The following is a 17791-nucleotide window of genomic DNA, read 5'->3' on the forward strand; positions in this document are numbered from 1 at the left end:
TTGAAGTAAAAGATGCCGGTATAGGTTTGAAACCAGAGCATGGCTAAATCGGGTATATCGTTTGCTTTAGCGGTGATGTGATGGTGTACTGGGAAATATTCCGACAAACTGAGACGATGCAGATTATCGTTTGTCTCGCGGGTCCCGGTATTTTCAACCGCATGATTCCATTCTGCAAAATAATCGATCCAGTTGCTTTATTTTGCAAATGTATATCCCAGTACCGGATAATGCTTGGGCAAGAATGGAAGGACATATTGGAAAGAATTGATCCAATTACTTAATGTCAGTCTTGCCATGACTTACCAAGACGCGGATGTTCATGCACATGGTAGGAATCTGGTTAGGATCTCAAACCTCTTGCATTTTCTTGGCAGAGTAGGTGGATCAGACTTTTTGATATGAAATCGGTGCACCAGGTCAACCCTCTGGCAGTATTTGAACCTAATACTGTTTTCCATGAGCTCTGAGGCGACACTAATGTATTTAAATATGGATATGCATAAAATGAGCGCCAAAACGAACGTTTATTGACCAAGGACAACTGAACAAACCCTTCTTTTCATTTTTGTACACAGTATGTTCTTTATACGTCTGAATACACTTTTTCAGATGGGATCTCTGAGGATATCGATGCGTAAAGAAGCTGCCATGAGTAGACGAAGGCACCAGCAAGCCGATCATGTTACGTAATGGTTGGAGTGCACCATGCAAATGCATTGCAGCCTTGCGGTCAACGGCACGACCCTCATCACTGCCGGGACTTTCGGAGGGGTAGAACTATTTTGACATGTAAACAAACAGAAAGAAAACATCACTTTTAAAATCTATACAAACTCGTGAAGACGACAAAACCTTGGTTGGGCTTTTGTTGTTTTGTGCATTGACGCACCATGACATCCCTGAACGGCTTTGTAAAGCGAACTGGAAAGACACTGTTGGACCCTTCGACAAATGCACCTTTGCGCTTCCTCTCGTTCAATACTCCAACGCTACACCTCCATGACGATCCTCAATTCGTTGTTCCAACCGAATACGAGCAAGATGATTTGCTTGCGTCCATTGTCGAGATGGGTGGCCGGGTGGTCAGGCTCTATTCGCTTGGTGTCCAAACACCACAAGAAGATTCGACAGCTGCAAAGCATATAATCAAAAGCGGAAGTGGGGTTGCGCTCAATGAACGGGTGCTTCGGGGATTGGACTCTGCGTTGAGTGTCGCCAATAGGCGAGGTGTGCGTGTCATTATCCCGCTTATCGATAGGTGGGAATGGTGGGGAGGGGTGGAGAGTTTCGTGCGATTAGTGAATCCTACATTACCACCTTCAGCTTTCTATACCGATAATGGGATCCGGAACCAGTTTAAATCGATCGTTCAGCAACTTGTCAATCGTGTCAACACCGTTACCAACATCACCTACAAGGACGATCCGACAATTCTCGCCTGGGAAACTGGAAACGAACTAGAAGTGGAGGGAAAGAGGATTCCGGCGGACTGGACTGTTGATATTGCTTCTCATATCAAAAATCTGGATCAGAACCATTTGGTTATGGATGGGTCGTGGAAACATGGATGGGACGAACAGGTGTTGAGGAGCCCGAATGTCGATATCTTTTCGAATCATTATTATAGAGACGTAAGACTTTCGACAGGGGAGTGGATTGGAATCGGTGCTTTGGCGGCCGTAATAGGAGTTGCCGTTATAATAGGTGCTATGGCAGCCTGTATGCCTAGGAGAGTTGGTTGGATCAAGGTTCAGGAAGAGTCCAAACAGTTTACCAAGGTAAATCTTCTGTCGCGAGTCTTTATTATCAATCGTACTAATCGCTAATCGGATTTACAGTCCCGATACCGAAACAGGCGCGTTATAACTGTCATTCTCGCTCTCCTTATCATCCTGGGCTCGGCGGGCGGTCTGACAGCCCTAATCTTGAACCGCATATCCAACCCTCAGTATGGTGCCTGGAGCGCTTCAGATGCCGAAACTGTATCCTCATATGACAAAGTCTTCATCACTGGCGAATATGGACTGGCATCAGCGTCATCTCTTCGGGGAGTTATGGACAATGTGATTCAAAATAAGCCCGGCTTTGCTGGTGCCTTGTTGTGGAGTTTGAGAGGACATTCCAAAGACGGTGGATTCTACATACATAAAGAAATGCACGGGTACTGGTCGTATCACTACCCCGGCTTCCCTACCGCTCCCGGATTCGGCGAGGACGAGAGTACCGTTGTGCCGATGGTTGCGTCTTACGCTGCAGAATTGGCGAAGCAAACCAGCTTCACCATCCCACCCAAAGCTATACCCTCCCCGCCAACACTTTTGAATACTACTACTCCCGAGTTGAAATGGAGAGGGGTTAGCGGGTCGTCAAGCTATGACGTCGAAAGATCCGTGGGCAGTGAGCTGTGGGATGTTGTGGCGACCGTTGTAGATGCCAAGAAGCCTGGTGAGACATTATTTGTAGATCAGAATGTACAGGTGGGGAGAACGTATATGTACAGAGTTCGAGCGAGAAACTCGGTTGGCGTTAGCAATCCGAGTAATGTTGTTAATATTGGTCTGTAAAATGTTCTGTAGATAGAGCTGTAATATTTGAACATTTGCTTAGGGATGACCTGCATCCTACATAATAGTATATTCTATGTAATACAAAGAGTCTGACATCACTATTGCTCATCTCCCTTGCGAATATGAGGTTCTGCATAATCTTAATTACCAAGTCCTAGCAAGCACTCGGTTGCGGATAAGCATACGAGTGCGTGTTAAGTAGATGGACAAGAGCCGCGTTTTATGAGGTTTAGGTAGTGGCGGGAGAGGTTTGCTGTCGAGATCTGGCAAGACGGGTTCATTTACGGATGTGGATTGAAATGTGTGGGGCGATCTCCGCGCGGAGTCTGGTCCGGGTGGGAGAGGAGGTAAGGCGGGTATATCGACGGCACTTTCGGATTGTTTCTCTTTTTCATTCAAAGTTTGCACCAGCATACACCCTTCTGCTCGAGTATGAAAAGCTTTGGCAACTGCCATGGCATAAGAAGCCGTCCCACCTTTAACATTCTCCTGTCGGTCGCGCTTGACCACCATGGAATTTCTTGGGCGACAATTCCAACGATCGTCTGCGTACAATATATCATACATTGAAGCCTGGGTTTTGGTACTGCCTGTTTCGGCCATTTCTAATTCCTCATCGGTTTCCCAATCACTTCCAGTTCCCAAGGAATCAGCAGTGCTCCTAAAGGTCCGCAGGTAGAATGACAGATTTGAAATGCTGGTGCGGGCAAGCCTAACGGTGTTCTTGAGAGTGGGGACACTGCTGGACGTACTGATGCGGTGTTGTCTTTTTGACGCTGGACTCTTGGAGTGCGTCGGACTTGGACTTGGAGGTGCAGGAGGGGAGACCAGCTCCGTATGGAAGGCAAGAGATCGCCACTGGTCTTCGAGAGTCGGCGACGTGGGCGTCTGAGGCTGCGCGGATACTTCACTGTTACTCGATGCAAACGTCCTCAGTGATGACACAGAACCCCGCGACGGAATTGCTTCGTTCCTCCATTCTGTGGGAATTGGGAATCGAATTTTCAATTTTTCGAGGACTTGAACCAACACCTTCTTTTTGCGAGTGTCTTGGTTCGCCATGGGAGTTAGCTGAAGCCAGAAGGAGTAGCGTTATTTGCAAAGGATTACAAGGGCAAAATGGGGAGATTCAAAGCTTGACAGAGTATACTAGTAATACGCCTTGGTTTTGTACCGCTCTCGCCTTTTTGACAGCTCGCGGCTTTCATTTCCCACGCGCAGAATCGCCTTTTCGATCTTTTTGCGACAAGCACAGAACGTCAAGGCAAAGCACAAGATTTCACCTTCCCATCCTTTGTTATCCTGCGTGATACCCGAATCCTTCACCACGTTTTCTTGATCCAATGCAAGGGACGGAAGCTATAAACTCTGTGGAAAGAAGGAGACAAGGGCAGTTTGACGGGCAGATGGCACAGGTGGTAACAAGCCACAGCTTAACTAATCAATTGGTGGTTGCCCGATCGGGTCGACAAAGGCTTAGTTCTTGCCCAAATTCCCACGCCCACTAGTTGATTTTCCAATCGACACTATAACGCCGGGAACCGCCTGCTCTTCTTCCTGTGTGCACAGGGTCCGGCGCCAGTCTTTGGCGGATTGGCAAAGAGCCATGTCGGAGCCGTCCACGCAAGTGGCGAGCCCTGTGCTCCGTGTGATTGCATGCCCTACCAAGGTGCACAATCTGAGGCCAAGGAAGCCGGTTTCCTCTAACCGACGTCCTTCGCCAACGGTTGATCGCAATGGGGATGCAAAGGAAGCTGCAACGTCCTCGGAAGAGGATGGGCAGAGTGCGGTGGATCTTGTAAAGGACTTGGTGAGTCCTTCAAACTTGGAGGATTCGCTCAGGTCTGGCAAGACGGTTGGAAGTTCAATAAACACTGTATCCATGGACCAACTCTTTTTTTATGTCCCGGTATTGTTCGTTGAAGGGAATGGAGGGGAAGGTCTCGTCACTTATGTCGGTGCCCATTCAATCAGGGAAGAGTCCTCCCCGATGAAGAGAGGGAAACTATCGTGGCATTTGCGGATGGGAGCTACAGACGAGTGTATCATAAAAACAAGCATTGTGAATACAATTGTGGATCCATTGGAGTCTTCTTTCCGAATACGGAGCGGTGGTGCGTCTTCGCAATTTCGTTCTCCATCGCCATTTGGTTAGGACAGTCTCATGTGGTATCCGTCTAGCTAACTTGAAGTACTTGAAAGTCACATATCTAGACCAGTATCGGCATCCAGTTCCGTGCAAACAGAAGTTCTGGTGAGTTCATTTATCTCAAGGCTCTGTGAACGTCTTCGAACCTGTCTTGTTTCTGGTGCCAGGCTGTGGCACTTGCGCTGCACCGAATAGGAAGGTCTGCAGATGTGGAACTTTACACAGATTGTCGCCAAGTAATCTTAAGTAAGTGCTCGCTAGTCAACCTATAGAACAGCATGTGTATTAATTTCCTGATTTTAGCCATGAATTCATTACACAAGGAACCTGCGAAAACAAAAGTGTATCCCTTCGAGGGAGCCCTATATCAGGTATACATTGTGTAAACTGGAAATGTGAGACTCTGGCGACGATGCTGACTTGTTTATTAGCTTATAATGTCCCGAGATGCAAGTACCACCATTCATTGGATTAAAGGGCATTCGAATAACTACGGAAATGAGGAAGCAGATATGTTAGCAGAGATTGCTGCAATGTCATTGTTAACTACATGGAGACAGGTATTAGCTTGGGACACATCTTGCATAGCCACCTTCTTCTGATATATATGTTTGTATAGCAAAATGTATCGCACTGGCTGCATACAATCGGAGAGGCAAAGCCATACAAAGATCAGCGACGAGAAGCTAAGCAGATAAAAGCTGCTTATTCCCCCCGAAAGTCGTATAATCTCAGTGTCTTGCAGCTTCCGGGATTTCCCCAAATCAATCCTTGGAACCAGACTTCATCTGTGACTTCTGCTCTTAGCGGAGCGGTTGCAGCGAACCTGACGAACCCCGTAAGATCAATGAATGGATCAAAAAAGCGGAAACTGCAGGCTACGGAGGATGTCGGCAATCCTGTAAAAAAGAGGGCCAAAAAGAAAACGAAGAAAAAGAAGACCAAGAAAAAGCACGACATCTCGATTAAAGCTGCTCCGCAAACGGCTGAGAGTTCCGCGAAAATCTCAGAGGTCCAAAAACAGAGCCAGACGAAGGCGAAAGATCGGCAGGCCGATCATAACTTGACACCAATCTCAGGCAATTCGACCGAGAATCTGCCGTCGAATGAGAAGAAGGTACAGGAAGCTGGCAATGACTCGATGACAGCTGCAACCGTCAAAAAGAAGAAATCAAAAAAGCGGAAGTTGCAGGCTACAGAGGATGTCAGCACTCCTGAAAAAAAGAAGGCTAAAAAGAAGACGAAGAAGAAGACCAAGAAAAAGCAAAAGCACGACATGTCAAATTAAGGTGCTCTGCAAACAGCTGAGAGTTCAACAAGCACGAAAAAAAAGAAATTGAACAAACGGCAGAGGAAAGCAAGAAGGCGCCAGGCTGAGAAGGTTCAAAAGGAAAAAGCCGAAAGTCGAAAGTCTACTGCAGGGTAGTTCTAGCGAAGATCTGGTAGATTGAAAATACCCTGCAGCCTTCAGCCGTTGTGAAAGGTCTGGATGTCGCAACAAAGGCAGCGGCGAGTTCATTTTAATTGTAGATAGCATATAATAGTATTTAGATGGTATTGTAATATTGATGGACACACTGATAGTACGACGTCTTTTCTTACATTCACCAGATTGTTGGGGAAGCAGAAGCGCGATGGTGCACAAAACCCGTATCGGCTTATTGATCATTCAAGCATAGTGGGAACATTGCAGCGCGTGCGTTAACCATGGGTGGCCTACTGGAATAGTTGAATAATTGCTATACCAGTTCAAACCCGCTGCTATGCTTGAACAGTAAGTAGGTCGTATCGCTAAATCCGCCCCAATGCCGGAGAACAAGACACCCCATTCTGGTTTTCTCAATGGACGCTTTCCAATGGGTTTGTAAATCTCATGACGCCATATTGAGGGTAGTGCCATAATAGCAAATAAAAAGACAATCTGGAAAAGCAGAATAGACACATACGCACGTGATTGCCTTGACTCCCAAAAGGCTAACTCACGTATTGACATCTTTGTGGTCAAAGTTTTAGGATTTCTGAATGTTATTCAAGATCCTGTGATTAAGGGATGTTACCAGACAAATGACTGCCATGTTGCTACCTAAAAATAGCTTGCCCTTAATTAAACAACATTACTCTGGTCTAGAAAACTCGAACATAGCGTTAGAATTGCGCTTGTTCAGTCCGTTCCGATTAAACCTTTTCTTTTCCGGGAATTTGACGGAGCTCTTATTTTCAGCTCGTCCTGTACTTATTCGAGTGCAACACCATATCTACAAAATGGCAGCACCATCACCCGCATTTCTTGCTTGTCTGGGGGACCCATATGTGTGTAGTTGCTGGCAGTTTGATATTAAATCACTATTATCCTCACCAGAATTTTTTTTAGTGCGTTGGTTACATCAAAGGTGCAGTGAAGGCATCTGCGGAGGGATACGGTGCTGCGTCAATTATTGTCGGCGCAGCATTGCCGATAGTGGTGGCGAATGTTGCGATAAGTATCTCGCGCATTATACGGTCGAAAAGAAATTACAGAGCGTACATTCTTCTCGTTGGTAAGACGGCTATGAAATAGGTACTTGTACCCCTTGATTATTGACTTTTGTTTCATAGGTTCTCTTGCAATGGTGGTGACGGCTGCAGAGATTGCGCAAAGTGTTTTGGTGTATGAGGGGAAAACAAAGACTACCGTATCGCTTGGGTTGGGATTTTGGATTATTGGGCACGTATGTCCTGCGTCAAAATATGCTTTCCGTTTAAAGAAACGACATTCATTAGAAGTTTTTTATATTCAGCTTGCGCTTGTCATTGCAGGAACCATAAGGTTTGCACTTTTGATCTCTTTGCTCAATGTGGACGATGTTACTCATTCGTTATGTAGGTTTTCTATTCCTCTGACAATGCACCGATATCAGCAAATCTATATTGGCTTCTCGACCGTTATGATCGTTGCATTTGGGATAGCGCTCCTTACAGTGGGGCTAGGTGAAATTAACACTTGGACATTGCCGTGAGTACAGATATATTCCTGTTTTTGATCGTTTCAGCGAGTTGGTGCTGACGGTTTAACCTCCCTATGATGGCAGGAGTTCTACTCCACAAGCGTTTTCTAAGAAGATGGCAATTCTCTGTCTGATTTTGCCCATATATTATGGGTTCTCAGGATTAGTGTGCTTTAGTTATCAGGTATTTAGTCTGCGATGGTTTTAGTAGAGTAAGCATATTGAGAACCGGCATCTCAGCTGAACAGGTCGTTGAGAAATGCTCCCATCGCCCATAGTCGCTCTGGTGTGGACAAAGTGGCGTCTCTAGAACTCGCAAACCACGTTATGATGGCTTTGACTCTCACTATAGTCGCTGTTTACCTTGGATGCTTTTCTATTTTCAAAGGTAACCTTATCCTTAGCAATTTTATCAAACCTGATAACTAAAAGACGACGTCTCGCACCACCTTCTAGCCGATACCAAGCTGGATTCGCCAACGGCTCTTCTCTTTAATTGTCTCTTCATCATGTGCGAAAACGCTTTTGAAAGCATCACTAATGTTGTGCATGAGGCAGCCGTATCATCACTGAGCCGATCAAGCCTAAAGTATGCCTTCCATTTTGGCCTAGTTCATTCGCATGATTTCTTTAGTTCTCATTGTCATTCATTGTTCAGACAACCGAATTCGTATCAAACGGCCGCTGATGCCCCCGCGCCTGTTCCTGTTCCTGTTCGTGCTGCTTCAAAGTCGGCAGTAGATGGTGCGCCGTCAATATCGCATTCGCAATCTGTATGTTAAATGATGGTCTATTTGATAGGCGTAGAATGGTAGAGTGCTGCTCAGAAGTGAACCACTGCATGGTTCAAGATACCCAAATTCCCTTTGCATTGTTCCTGCTATATAGGCAATAGATCTGCTGTCATGAGGCTTTTATTTGCATCATCATATCATGCGCACACTCAGAAAGCGCACATGCGTTAAAAACAACCCTGACATTATAAAATATATCTACACAACGTCCTACTATCGAGTCGGCAGACTACGGAGACACAACCGGATCTTCCAAAGCCTCTGCCGTGATGACGGGGATGCTGACATCTAAACGTGCCGGAGGTATACCAAGTTTGGCTCTATCCAAAAGCTCAAATTGTACGACAAAGAAAACTGCAGACTTGTCTCGGCTTCTGCAGACAAATCGCACCGGTTGCCCGTCCCAGTATTTGAAAGCATTGACAGAGAACCCGGGGAGCTTCAAGGATATTGTATTGAAGTCGAAGTACGCATCGTAATAATCCATGCAGTACACCAGCTCGGGGAGAAACGCAGCTTCCTTTCGGGCCTTGGCTTCCGCAAAATGCTTCTTTCGCTTTTCGTAGGCCGTTAAAGCTGGGGCTTTTGATGCGTCTGGAAAGAGAAGGGCGGGATCTTCTGGTACGAGACGAGAATGGAAAGACCAGGTTCCGATGTTGATGGACGGAGGAGATTGAGGTGCTGAGTGCTTTACTGGTGATTTAATAGACATGCCTTCTATGGCAGCGGTTGTCGAGTCAACAGCATCGCCAACTCCTACCGCTGCATCCCAGACCCAATTCTCACCCTCCACGGCGTAGCCCGAGGGATTGGGAGGACCATTTGTATGTGGATGTACCTTATTTCCTTTGATCTTTGGCGGTCCATCCTTTTCGGCCATCGCATGTGCGGATGTATCCACAGCAGGCAGGACATCGTTAACTTCTGGAGCATCAATTTTGTACACTGCCAGCGAATTCATCGCAGATAGAAGCGGCGAAAAGATCCACGGCTTATCCCCACTCAAAGACGCATCCAGCGCCGGATCTAGCCATTTTGCAATCTTCAGAGCTAGTGACACACCTGTCGGAGTACGCACTTTTGTATCAAAGTCGACACCGAACAAGATATCATCGCCATTCCACTTTTTCTTGAAGCGGCCTTGAATCATTATACTATATCTCCGATTTCTTCCATGGAAGTAGTGCGACTGTGGGTTCGGTATAGGGGTCGAGGACTTGTCGGCAGCGAGTCCGATATAGTTTGCCATGCGGACAAGGATATATCCTACCAGAGCGAATGAAGAGTGAGTTTTATTCTTTAATTTGGTTCTTCACAGCCATGTTTACCTGTAAAATGCTCCGAGTCTATTATAATCGGATTTGCTTCGTCGTTCACGCTAAGGGTGACATGACTGGATGGATCGTAACCAGGACCAGCCCTTACTCGGAGAGCATAGTCTGCCGGCGATTTTGCCATGGTGTAGCTGGACAGCTCCCAGCCTACTGCCAAAGAAATACCCAGTCTATCACAGAAACGTCTGCCGCTGGACGAGTTGCAGTCCAGAGCAATTGGGCTGTAGGTATGAGCGGGACCTTCCTCAATGGGTGATCATTGCGTAAGACGCCCGACCGGCACGCGTCAACACGTGGGCGCTGTGACTGGCTGTCAAAAAGCTAGGCAGGTCAAACCAAATAGGCTTCACACATGTTATTATTATTATTGTTGTTGTTGTGTTAGTTTCATTTTTTATCTTTATTTATCAAAGTTGGTAGGAAATAGGAAGAAAATAAAAAGGAAACCGGTGACTCGTTAAAAGCAATATGGGCTGGTCGTGCCTGGCAGCTGGTTCCAAACTAGAGACCTAGGTTCGGCCGTTGGACCCTGGCTATGCATTCCCTGGTGTCTCACCTACGTGTTCATATCCTATACCCTGCTGTAGGCTACATCATATGCACATTCCATAGAATACAGTAGATGTGTACCAACCTGGTCATGCCATTGGTTAACGATTGGTTGACCTGTGACGGAATGTCGTGGCGACTGTGTTTCTCCGTTGTCAAATCCACCCCACCCATTGTAGCCACACAAGTGCGAAGCAACATCTGTTTTTGTTTTGGTCTTTGGCTGACGCCATTCATTCGTGCATGTTGCTTTTTGGACCAGCGGCCTGTCCGGCGGTCAGGGCTCTTTGTTCTCCTTTCAACTCAGCTTCAACAACGACAAAAACAATGCCATGTTTGATTTTACGTAAACAAGTGGCATAGTTTTGCTGAGGCAAGGGCGCACATCTTAGCACTGCCATGTGAGGACCAGGCGTGGCGGAACCGCTTGACGGAGATGTGGTATGGCATCCCTTGCTGACCGCAAAGCCCTGGACGACTCTGCGGTCGATGCTTCAGGCCACGGGTTTGTGCAGATGACAGCGAGCTCGCAACCGTTTTGAGGTTACCGCCACGACTGTCGACGATGAAAGTTATAAAAGGAGGACGGAAGGGGCACCTCCGTGTTTCTGTACAGTCAACCATATCAAAGGCAAACTTGCAAAGTAACAATCCTTGTGAGGCAGCCTCGATCGATCCCTGTACACATTCACGTAGTCACACCGATAATGTCCCTTGAACAAGACTTTGTCTGGCCCTGCACAGACGACATATCTACGTTGGAAAAATACCCCTTTGGAATCTCCGCAGAGCACGCAGTTTCCACCAATATACCCACTCTCATCGCTTCTGATTCCAGTAACGTTCAGACCATTGACAGCTTTTATACCGCCGTCGGGGAAAGTCTATCTGCTACATCCGAAATTATGTGGGATACCCCGGACCTGTTACATACCAAGAGCGGAAGTACTGATGTCGATACCGCCCTCGAAGCCCAGGTGATGGCGCTGTTGTGGGGGGAACAAGATATCGTTCAGCAATCGCCACATGGCGTCTTCGCTCCCTCTGCTGAATCTATCATGGAGCCTTTCGATGTCCTTGCGGCATATCCAGTTGGCGATGATGCGTTTCTAGCGGCATTGGGCAATGCGGAAGCGCCAACTCCAGACGAAGTCCGAATGCCGGCCGTGGGTGACGAGTATTTCGGTGGTGAATGGGCAGAGGATGATAATGGCTTGAAAGCCTTGTTGACGTTCGATGAAGGAGTAGCTGGCCAGCCTCTATCGAGTGCCCTTCCAGCTGATTTTAACACGTCCACATTTGATGGGCAGTCGTGTACTAGCTTGTCGGATATTGGCACGCCCTGTCTAGAGTTAACACCCTGTACTAGCTTGTCGGATATTGGCACGCCCTCTTTAGAGTTAACACCCTCTATGACGTGGTCGAACTTTGGACAAGACGTGCTCTCCGTACCGATGCTCAGCCCTCAAACTCGACGCGGCAGCGATGCATCCACATACTCTTACGATTCCGATATCTCTTCCACGTCCATTTCATCGCTTGACTCGTTTTTCGAAAACGAGTCACTCAATACATTTGTCGTCAACGATTCAAAACCTACGCCCCATCGCGCCGCAAAACGTTCACAAAAACCCACCAAGGCAAAGAAAATTCACACATGCCCTCTCCCCAATTGCAACCGAACATTTACACGTAAATTCAACCTGACGTCACACATTCAAGCAGCCCATTCTGGTCTTCGACCGTTTGTTTGCCCACATTGCAAGACGACGTTTGCTCGCAAGCACGATTTGAGGAGACACATCGCGTCGTTGCATACGGCAGGCCCGCATCCGTTTCGGTGTCCTGGAGCTGGATGCACCATGACATTTGCAAGGTCCGATGCATTGAAAAGACATTTGTTTGTCGAGGCGAAAAGATGGAGAGAAGGTGCTTCTGAGACAGAGGGTCATTGGGAATTGTTTGCAGATGATACCATAGCTTGTAATGGCTTGTAAAATAAACGACAATACGGATTAGTGTAACTGGATCATGCCCGGGAAAAGCACGCAATACTTGCTAACCTCAATGACATCACATCTCCTTGTGGTAACATCGATACAACAATACATCACATACACAAAATCTCAATAATATATTTTCAAATAAAAAAGCCGTTTATGGAGGAAACAAGTCAACTTGTAACAAATCTAAACTGCAGAAGTCCATGGCTACGATAGCCTGGGAATCGAAAAGGGGAGAAGTGCATGGTCACGGCCAACCATATACTTGTAGAGAATTTAAGCAGACGCAGAGAATCGGCTCCACTTGTCAAACTTTCCAGAGGGGTCGTAGATCTTTGTGGTCTGGTTCGCTTGGACGGTGTTCCAGGGTTGGGGGTTGCTCCTAATACAAGAAGTCAACGGGTTAACGTCGATTGCAGGGAACAATTACTCGCCAAGCCAGAGCAAAAGTAGAGAGATTCAGATAAAATAATCGTTTTCTCGACATGGATTATTTCCGAGAGATTCCCATTGTAACGAATATCCATCATCATGATCGACTCTTGCCCAGGAAACAACGACTTACTTTCTGGACCACACGCAGTCTGGTCCTGCGGTCTTGTGCGCTACAAAGTAAGTGGCACCACCGACAGCGAATGCCATGATGGCAAACAAGGGATATACCTGCAAAGGCACGAGAACGTCAGTTACAATGCAAGAATTTACGCCGTGAGGTTTCTCATGTGCACACGGCGAGATACTGCTGGCACAAACCCATCACTCTTCAACTTACTCCAGAAGGAACTTTGGTGAGGGTGTAGTGTCCAGCCATTGTGAAAGGTCGTAGAGCGTAGGTGAAGGATGAGCGATGAGGATCGGAAGAGCAAGCAGCAAATCGTGCCCGAATAGCTTAAATAGGCCGCCGCCCGCGTTTTGCAGTTGAGACGCTCATCTTCATCGGTAAAATAAAATGGAAAAAAAAAGTTTTTCTCGTTTGTTTACACATGTTTTCGGCAATATTTGCAGTTTTAGAACCCGTAGTAACCCGCAGCTTTTGGTTTCATCCATCTCTGGCTTGGAAAGTGTGGATTGGTCACGTAAGCAGCCCTCCGCTCCGACGCTCCATTCATGGCCGGAATGAGCTACTCACTCTAGGACAGTGTCCCGTGGGGTTAGAGTGCAAGGATGATAGGATGATGTGGCGTTTTAGTCCTGGCGCACCTAGTACCTTTCAATTAATCCAACCTGTGATGCACCAGTGAGTATTTGTCGCCTATTTAAAGCTCCAATGAATAGCAGTTGAAGGAGCCGAGAATTATTAGTTCTCCGGCAAATCAGGCTTGATAAACACACTTTTTGTACAGTGCCCCCACCTATTTAGAGTCCAATGAATAGACGTCAAGATTAAGTGTGCTCCGGTGACGGCCAAACATAGGATCGACCATAAGGCCTCCATTCCACCAAAACAAAGCAATTGCGATATATGGGATTTGTGAATGGGTTTTGATTGAAGGATCGCCGATTCCCATTATGGCGAATCGCGCGGACTTGTCAAACCTGCGTTCAGCAGTTATGCTTCTTACAATCTTGTAACTAAAAATAGTTTGTTTTTGAGGTTACATTGCACATTTCTAGCCCAACCGACCCTCACTCAAATAACACCTGTCAATGTTGAACAGTATTCTTGGCAGCATGCGGAGAAACACCAATGTCCAGAAAATTGGGAATGAGGACGACAAGCTTAGATAAATATGAACTTGAAGGTTGCAATTCCTCTTGCGCACAATTCTATACTTGTTCATAGCTCAAAATGGAAAGAACACAAGCTACCTCTCAGGTGTTTCGGCCAAGTACGTTACTACAAGCGGACCGTTCCTTTTGCGAAGGAATGAACCGTGCTCAAGCAACCTCCCAATTTGTTCTCGCCAACCACCCTGACTCTGAAAGTACCATATCCGCTCCTATATTCCAAGAGTTTGAAGTCAGTGTCAAGCAAGCCAGAGCTCGAGGAACAGTTTACGGTCTTGCGTGTAACGACTTGGGCAGCGCAATGTCTGTAGAATCGCAAGCGACGTCTCGGTCCCGGAGCGCTTCGATTGGTAGTCTAGCAAGGAAAAGCGCCCTGTCGTGTGCCGAATCCTTGGAACCCGTTGTTGTGGATCGTTTTTCCACGCTGACACGGCCGAAGGAAGGATGTTCGTCGGCTGGGGCAAAATGGGGGAAAGGCAAACGGGGATTTGTCCGCAAAATGCGGAGATTGTTCGTGCGATGAGTTTTCACTTTTGTTATTGGCTTGGTGGGATGTTGATTGTATAATTTGCGATGTACCCGGCGTACCGGTTGTATTTCCTTGTATTTAAAAAATTGAGCTAGTCTTAAGCGAAGGGAATGTGCGCAGTCCTCTTTTCTGTGGGATTTCTTTTGACGAGCCTGGTTCGTTTTTCCTGCATTTTACGTTCTTTCGGAATACCAACGTACTAGTCTTTAAGGTCGGATTTCCAGCGAATCGCTCTTACCAACAGTCTTTTGATGATGGGTTCGGCAAATGTAACAATTCCCTATATACAGCGTTCTCGTTACAAAGCTCGATCCATATGCCAGATGAATCTGGAGAGCATGATGCTGCATTCAGGCAAAATGCAACCTTTCTCATTCTGGCATCATCAAATATATGAACCATGATTCCCATGAACTTCCCTGAAACGTACCTATTTTGGATACTCCATGGCTCGTAATTACCGTCGAAGTTCATGCTGGGGCTTGTTAACATCTGTCGGCTACGAGAAAGTGGAAAAAGCTCACGATTTGAATCTCTTTCGCTACGATAACTTTTGGTCAGCACGAGTTAACCTAATCCAAATCATTTTGTCGTCATAGTATCTGGTTGCTCTATCAGCGCACAACTAGTCAGCAATGTCTCCTAAATAGCGTCCCCGTCTAAAGCTAGTCCGGAACTCCGAAATACACCGGATCGCGCATCGTCATGGATTTAGGTGGAATGCTGTTGTCAAATATTTCTTCGAAACTGTTGTACATGAAATCCTGGCCCCTCTCGAGAATGCCGGCCGGAACACGGTGACATACTTGGATATTTACCATGGTCCCAACAGAGCAGCACCAAAATTGTGTACAATGAAGAAATCGTCCTGGTTTTGTACATGTCGCTTTGTCTCTGCTGTAGCTGATGCTTTGTACAGGTTTTCACCCTGTCGTGTATAATGTGTATATGGATGTCACTGGAACGGCTGCGGGTGTCGAAATACATATCTCTGCAGGACTACTCTGACGCTAGAGATCGAATATATATGCTATATGCAGTAATATGAAGACTAGGCCATTCTGCCGCCTACGTGAACAACTGCATTAGATCATGCGAGTGTAAAAACAATGATACTACATGCGATTCAGCAAAAATGCATCCATTAAACATGCACAACAGTAAGCGATGCCTTTCAAAGATATGACGTCTTGATTAGCTTAAAGAGTCTGGGACTATCTGAATCTCATCTACAGCTTTGCAGTCTTGGGGTAAAATTTCATGGCTTGCCTAACTCCCAAATCAGCCATAATTTCCTCACTTCCACCAAGAATAGCGGCAAATTTGTAGGTTCGTTGGAAGCCTTCGATTATTCTACCCATTCCCGTCTTTGTAATGGCACGACCACCAAAGATTTGGCATGATTCATCGGAAACGTTATGGGCAACACGCGTGCAACGGAGCTTGAGAAGAGCAATTGGTCCTCCGAGTTTGATGGACGCTTCGTTGTACGACATTCTCGTCATCTGGTAAGTGAGGTTTTCGAGCCAGTTATGGACGGCTTCGGTTTCAGAGATCTGATAAGCGTTGCGAAAAAATACGGTGTCATTAAAACCATAAGATTTTGCTTGAAGAGATACGATCCTTACCATGTGGGCCAACTTGGCTCTGATCACAGGTTGCTCGATCAATGGCTTGCCAAAGACTAGTCGCTGCTGAGCCCACTTGAAGCATTCCTCGATTACCAGCCTGATGCTACGCGTGACGGTTGCAACGATAAACCAACGCTCATGGTTGAAGTTATACATGATAACCTGGAAACCTTGGCCCTCCTTGCCAAGGAGGTTTTCAACAGGAACTTTGACATTCTCAAAGGTGATATATGCCGTGCCAGCAGCAGCGGAGTAAGAAGTCTTGATGGCCTTTGTCTCCAAGCCTTCACTATTTTCATAGCAAACTATAAGCCATGTCGGATAAGGTTAAAGCGACAAACCATCATCATACACACCTGCGCTCGATCAACAACATGGAAATGCCACCAGGTCCGTCACCGGTACGAACAGCCGTCGAGAAATAGTCGCAGAATGTACCGTTGGTAATCCACTTTTTGGTACCGTTTACAATGTAGTACTTGCCGCAAGGGGACTTTTTTGCCGTCGTGCGGATAGCTGCAACGTCGGAACCAGCAGTAGCTTCGGTGATTGCAAGACAGATTCTCTTCTTCCCACTCAAAACTTCGTTAACAACCTTTTCCTTGACGTTCTTGGTTGCAAAATGAAGGACGGGAGGTAAACCGATAACCATTCCGGTGGCCACCGAGTCCTGGAATCCAGGAGCACCAAGAGTGCCAATTTCCTCGTGGGCAATCATTTCATGGAAGTAGTCAAACTCCTCTGGCTTGACACCTCCGGGAAGTGTTCTTCCGTTGAGGTGGGGACCAGGGCCCATACGGCAGGCCAACAAGTTGAATGAACCCATCTTTTCGAAAAGCTCCTGGTCAGCAATGGTGCCCGACTCTTCATTTACAGCAGCATCGGGTACGATCTCCTTTTGTATGAATTCTCGGACGGCCGCACGGAACCTAAAGTGGGATTCGCTGCAGGACATGCATGATTGGTTTGTGGGAACAAGTATGGATTCCGTCTTTAACCGCAAACTCACTTGTAATAAGGAGAGTAGAACCCTTGCCAAGCGCTGGACTCTGCATAAGGAACCTTGCTGATGTCACCGGGCTTTTGAAGTACGATCTTGGATTTCACACCCTTGACAGTTCCAATTTCATATTTCGGGCCAAACTTGGCGAGTACAGACTGGCGATGCAAACCGTAGAACTCCTCTATGTGTAGTCATATTCGTCAACATATGGATGGTACAGAGAGACGAGGACACAATACATACGCGTGGCATCTTTGCCCGCAACCTCCAGCAAGACTGTCAAACCACCAGGATGCAAGTCGGCAAAATTTGTCAAGTCATAAACTCGACCGTCTACAATGATCCACAAGCTCTCTTCATTGTTATGGGCAGCGACCTGTTCAATGGTGTACTCTTGTTGGGGTGCCATGTTGAGAGTAAGATGCGGTGAAAATGCTCGGGAGAAGAAGGAAGCCAAACCTTGGCTCGTGATCGAATCTAATTACACGTGATAAGACCAAGCCATGAAAGTTAAACA

At 46.7% G+C, this 17791-nt stretch overlaps 8 protein-coding genes across 8 annotated transcripts; 4 read left to right on the forward strand and 4 right to left on the reverse strand.

The window, feature by feature from the left end:
* The first annotated feature begins 779 nt into the window (after positions 1-779).
* On the forward strand, positions 780-2664 carry SPPG_06394 (uncharacterized protein). The gene is made up of 2 exons (XM_016754607.1): positions 780-1781; positions 1842-2664. Exons 1-2 carry the CDS (start codon positions 894-896, stop codon positions 2565-2567), a joined length of 1614 nt encoding a protein of 537 aa, XP_016606756.1. The 5' UTR covers positions 780-893; the 3' UTR covers positions 2568-2664.
* On the reverse strand, positions 2575-3924 carry SPPG_06395 (uncharacterized protein). The gene has a single exon (XM_016754608.1). The coding sequence runs from the start codon at positions 3630-3632 to the stop codon at positions 2715-2717; it is 918 nt and encodes a 305-aa protein (XP_016606757.1). The 5' UTR covers positions 3633-3924; the 3' UTR covers positions 2575-2714.
* Positions 3925-6929: 3005 nt separating this feature from the next.
* On the forward strand, positions 6930-8606 carry SPPG_06396 (uncharacterized protein). The gene is made up of 9 exons (XM_016754609.1): positions 6930-7029; positions 7091-7256; positions 7315-7427; positions 7497-7525; positions 7583-7711; positions 7788-7887; positions 7944-8091; positions 8160-8292; positions 8362-8606. The coding sequence occupies exons 1-9, from the start codon at positions 6982-6984 to the stop codon at positions 8483-8485; spliced, it is 990 nt and encodes a 329-aa protein (XP_016606758.1). The 5' UTR covers positions 6930-6981; the 3' UTR covers positions 8486-8606.
* SPPG_06397 (uncharacterized protein) lies at positions 8600-10053 on the reverse strand. The gene is made up of 2 exons (XM_016754610.1): positions 9826-10053; positions 8600-9763 (listed from the first exon to the last, which is right to left on the reverse strand). The coding sequence occupies exons 1-2, from the start codon at positions 9953-9955 to the stop codon at positions 8727-8729; spliced, it is 1167 nt and encodes a 388-aa protein (XP_016606759.1). The 5' UTR covers positions 9956-10053; the 3' UTR covers positions 8600-8726.
* A 746-nt stretch (positions 10054-10799) lies between these two features.
* On the forward strand, positions 10800-12534 carry SPPG_06398 (uncharacterized protein). Its single transcript, XM_016754611.1, has one exon. The coding sequence runs from the start codon at positions 11088-11090 to the stop codon at positions 12375-12377; it is 1290 nt and encodes a 429-aa protein (XP_016606760.1). The 5' UTR covers positions 10800-11087; the 3' UTR covers positions 12378-12534.
* SPPG_09367 (uncharacterized protein) lies at positions 12491-13359 on the reverse strand. Its single transcript, XM_016757526.1, has 3 exons — positions 13156-13359; positions 12949-13046; positions 12491-12765 (listed from the first exon to the last, which is right to left on the reverse strand). The coding sequence occupies exons 1-3, from the start codon at positions 13192-13194 to the stop codon at positions 12660-12662; spliced, it is 243 nt and encodes an 80-aa protein (XP_016606761.1). The 5' UTR covers positions 13195-13359; the 3' UTR covers positions 12491-12659.
* A 547-nt stretch (positions 13360-13906) lies between these two features.
* SPPG_06399 (uncharacterized protein) lies at positions 13907-14848 on the forward strand. Its single transcript, XM_016754612.1, has one exon. It carries the CDS (start codon positions 14173-14175, stop codon positions 14632-14634), a length of 462 nt encoding a protein of 153 aa, XP_016606762.1. The 5' UTR covers positions 13907-14172; the 3' UTR covers positions 14635-14848.
* Positions 14849-15683: 835 nt separating this feature from the next.
* Positions 15684-17721, reverse strand: SPPG_06400 (uncharacterized protein). Its single transcript, XM_016754613.1, has 5 exons — positions 17518-17721; positions 17281-17455; positions 16628-17215; positions 16269-16560; positions 15684-16196 (listed from the first exon to the last, which is right to left on the reverse strand). Exons 1-5 carry the CDS (start codon positions 17681-17683, stop codon positions 15870-15872), a joined length of 1548 nt encoding a protein of 515 aa, XP_016606763.1. The 5' UTR covers positions 17684-17721; the 3' UTR covers positions 15684-15869.
* Between the last annotated feature and the right edge of the window lie 70 nt (positions 17722-17791).

This window comes from Spizellomyces punctatus (genome assembly GCF_000182565.1).
Source record: "Spizellomyces punctatus DAOM BR117 chromosome Unknown supercont1.11, whole genome shotgun sequence".
In the NCBI taxonomy this organism is placed as follows: domain Eukaryota; kingdom Fungi; phylum Chytridiomycota; class Chytridiomycetes; order Spizellomycetales; family Spizellomycetaceae; genus Spizellomyces; species Spizellomyces punctatus.

Bases quoted from the DNA above. Each gene is read 5' to 3' on its own strand.
- SPPG_06394 (XM_016754607.1), top strand. From the start codon at position 894: ATGACATCCCTGAACGGCTTTGTAAAGCGAACTGGAAAGACACTGTTG. The intron at 1,782-1,841 runs GTAAATCTTCTG...TCGGATTTACAG, and splicing joins AGTCCAAACAGTTTACCAAG to TCCCGATACCGAAACAGGCG.
- SPPG_06395 (XM_016754608.1), bottom strand. From the start codon at position 3,632: ATGGCGAACCAAGACACTCGCAAAAAGAAGGTGTTGGTTCAAGTCCTC.
- SPPG_06396 (XM_016754609.1), top strand. From the start codon at position 6,982: ATGGCAGCACCATCACCCGCATTTCTTGCTTGTCTGGGGGACCCATAT. The intron at 7,526-7,582 runs GTTTGCACTTTT...TTCGTTATGTAG, and splicing joins GTCATTGCAGGAACCATAAG to GTTTTCTATTCCTCTGACAA. The intron at 8,092-8,159 runs GTAACCTTATCC...ACCACCTTCTAG, and splicing joins ATGCTTTTCTATTTTCAAAG to CCGATACCAAGCTGGATTCG.
- SPPG_06397 (XM_016754610.1), bottom strand. From the start codon at position 9,955: ATGGCAAAATCGCCGGCAGACTATGCTCTCCGAGTAAGGGCTGGTCCT. The intron at 9,764-9,825 runs GTAAACATGGCT...TCGCTCTGGTAG, and splicing joins AGACTCGGAGCATTTTACAG to GATATATCCTTGTCCGCATG.
- SPPG_06398 (XM_016754611.1), top strand. From the start codon at position 11,088: ATGTCCCTTGAACAAGACTTTGTCTGGCCCTGCACAGACGACATATCT.
- SPPG_09367 (XM_016757526.1), bottom strand. From the start codon at position 13,194: ATGGCTGGACACTACACCCTCACCAAAGTTCCTTCTGGA. The intron at 13,047-13,155 runs GTAAGTTGAAGA...GTGCCTTTGCAG, and splicing joins TCACCAAAGTTCCTTCTGGA to GTATATCCCTTGTTTGCCAT. The intron at 12,766-12,948 runs GTAAGTCGTTGT...TTCTTGTATTAG, and splicing joins GACTGCGTGTGGTCCAGAAA to GAGCAACCCCCAACCCTGGA.
- SPPG_06399 (XM_016754612.1), top strand. From the start codon at position 14,173: ATGGAAAGAACACAAGCTACCTCTCAGGTGTTTCGGCCAAGTACGTTA.
- SPPG_06400 (XM_016754613.1), bottom strand. From the start codon at position 17,683: ATGGCACCCCAACAAGAGTACACCATTGAACAGGTCGCTGCCCATAAC. The intron at 17,456-17,517 runs GTATGTATTGTG...GACTACACATAG, and splicing joins TGCGGGCAAAGATGCCACGC to AGGAGTTCTACGGTTTGCAT. The intron at 16,561-16,627 runs GTGTGTATGATG...CTATGAAAATAG, and splicing joins ATGTTGTTGATCGAGCGCAG to TGAAGGCTTGGAGACAAAGG.